The 2791-nt window shown below is 43.2% G+C and overlaps 1 protein-coding gene across 1 annotated transcript; it reads right to left on the reverse strand.

Annotated features, from left to right (window-relative positions):
- Positions 1–515: 515 nt before the first annotated feature.
- On the reverse strand, positions 516–2323 carry LOC117577448 (uncharacterized). Its single transcript, XM_034262339.2, has 2 exons — positions 662–2323; positions 516–606 (listed from the first exon to the last, which is right to left on the reverse strand). Exons 1-2 carry the CDS (start codon positions 2189–2191, stop codon positions 595–597), a joined length of 1542 nt encoding a protein of 513 aa, XP_034118230.1. The 5' UTR covers positions 2192–2323; the 3' UTR covers positions 516–594.
- Between the last annotated feature and the right edge of the window lie 468 nt (positions 2324–2791).

The raw sequence follows: 2791 nt of genomic DNA on the forward strand, positions 1-2791 counted from the left end.
CATTGTCTCTTAACAGTTGTGATTTGGCATAATTATCTCCTAACAGTTGTGATTTATCATAAACATTTCCTAACAGCTGTGATTCATCGTACAATCTGTTATCGTTAACAGGGTGTGTCTCTAACAGTTGTTGCTTAACAGTCGCAGTCTGTCCCCTAAAAGTTTCGCTGCTTAACACCGGACAGTTAACAGTTTCTGCTTTTAACAGTGGCTGTAGACTAGACTCATATCTTACAGTGTGGGTAGAGGTTTCTGTTTTCCGTTGACTAACCATATGTGATTGTTCGGAAAACTTTGCGTTATCTTTCTTTTTTATGGCATCGAAATCTTTTAGGGCCTCTAAATTGAAATTTATGCCGCATGTATGCATGAAGTCCCTACCTAACACTGCTTCATAACTCATAGACTCATCGTCGACTATTAGTAAATCAAAATTAAATTTTATTTTTCTTTTCGTTACAAAACAAGATACTATTCCAAATGTATTTAATTTGCTTTTATTGATTCCAACATAGAGATTATTGACCGGTTTATCCAGTGGTATATTCAATGGAAATGATGATTTCTTCAGAAATGAAATAGGGCTTCCTGAGTCTATGAGGCATTCTGCAGTAATAAACAAATTAGGTTGGCTTGAAAAATAAATATTAAAATGTCTTACATAATTGTTGTTGAGCCCGGTGTTTACGTTGAGTACACCAACACCCTTCTTCTTCTTCTTGCATTCCGCTATGAAATGACCCATCTCTCCGCACGCATAGCATGATCCCGGCTCCCTCTTCGGCTTGCGGCACTCCTTGGCAAGATGACCTCTGGAATTACAGTTGTGGCATCGCCTGTTGTTATCCTCCTCCGTCGTCTTGGTGCCTCCCATTCCATCGTACTTCGGAAGACATATGTGCGCAAAGGCTTGTAACATTTGTTCTGGATCTCCGAATCTCTGAATACGCGCTTGGTTACGTAAGTTCAGCGACGGTATTCCTTCGATGATCTGTTCCAAGAGCTCATCGTTGTCCAATTTGATCGATTGCGCTAAAACGATCTTTTCCTCGAAATACACTGTAAAACGCTCATTTTGTTGCCATTTACGCTGCTCAAACTTTCGTCGTAGCTCCGCCTTCGAAGCTCCAGTGCCGAATGCTAATATCAATTGGTCGCACAGTGTTTGGAAAGGCTCACGCAAGCGAGTCGGGTTTGCATGGAGCCAGTGCTGAGCATTTCCTTTTAATTTTATGGCTAATAGCATACGAAGCGACTCCTCATCAAGCTTGCACATGGCTGCAACGCTTTTGAGTTGGCTTACCCAAATGCGCGCACATGACTTCCCTTCGAACTCCAGCGTAACCTCCTTTGCGAGTGCGAGCGAGACAGCTGATCCACTTCTTATTTCGTTTAGCTCATTTTTTTCTTCTCTAGCACTGCCCGTTACGTTTTTAGTGTTGCCCATAGCTTGATATACAGAATCGCTGTTTTTGTTGTTGTCGTTGTTGTCGCCTAACTTTGCGATTTCTGACGCCGACCGTTGCGCAGCTGTGCACAAATCGAGCACGTGTGTGGCGTCGTTGTTGTATGTTTCGATCCCGTTACCGTTGTTCTTGTTGTTGCCGTCGCCGAAATTCGCGACTACTGGCGCCGACTGCTGTGCAGCTGCGCGCACAAACTGTGTGGCGCCGTTGTTGTATGTGTCGATCCCGTTACCGTTGTTCTTGTTGTTGCCGTCGCTGAGATTCGCGACTACTGGCGCCGACTGCTGTGCAGCTGTGCGCACAAACTGTGTGGCGCCGTTGTTGTTGTCTATTTCTGTTGTACTTATAGACAATTGATGCGCAACTGTGTTATTCTGAGCATTTTGCAATTCCTCTTTGCTCAATCGTAATTCTTCCTGTAGCTTCTGAATCGTGTCTAGCAATTCCTGGTGGACACTCTCTCCTGGGCTAGAACCTTCGCGATCATTTTGATTCTGCTCATAGCGCTCATTGTTGTTGGACGATCTACTTTCCTGGCCAGGCAGAACACTTGCAACGCTTAAAAAATCGTCGCTTCCCGATTGCATCTCCTCAAACATCTCCGGCGAGGCATCGAGCAATCGCGATATCAACTCTGCCTTACTGCCTGTCGTGGGCAAACCCAGCGCCGTCAGCCACTTCTTCAGTTGTGCCGTGGTGTACTTCTCGAATGTAGGCGTGTTCATTTTTTTTTTTTTTTTTTTGATTTGTCGATCCCACTTCTGAAAATTGTGGTAGTCCCGCGCACACAATAAAACAATCTCGATGCAGTTCAAACGTCCGATTTATTTCACTGCTTCATCAAGACTGAACAGCGTAACTCAATTCTGTATAACATAGAATGTGACATATTGAGAGAATCGATGCAGAGAGCCAATATCGAGAGAGAGAGTTCGGATAGCTGAGAGAGCGTTGAGTAAATATGTATGTGTGTATGTATATGTAGGCACACGTCCTACTACAATACATACATTGCTGCTTGCTACTACTGCTATCCTTCTCTTAACGGTCGCGCGTCGATCATACGTTTGCCACCTCATTCCTACTACCGCTGCTGCCCCCTCTCTCCATATATACACATGTATATGTGTATGTATGTGTCTCTATTGAGTGTCTTCGTTGCATATATTCGTATGTACATGTGTATGTACAAATTATTTGAATCAATAAAATGATTTTACTTTAACCAAGAGTTTGATTAAATTAATAACACCTGAAATCCAATAACTTGAAATGAAAGGCGGAGTATTTCTTATTACTGTTTATTACAGGGCCGATGTGCCTCT

This window comes from Drosophila albomicans, unplaced genomic scaffold (assembly GCF_009650485.2).
Source record: "Drosophila albomicans strain 15112-1751.03 unplaced genomic scaffold, ASM965048v2 utg000164l_pilon, whole genome shotgun sequence".
Taxonomy (NCBI): domain Eukaryota; kingdom Metazoa; phylum Arthropoda; class Insecta; order Diptera; family Drosophilidae; genus Drosophila; species Drosophila albomicans.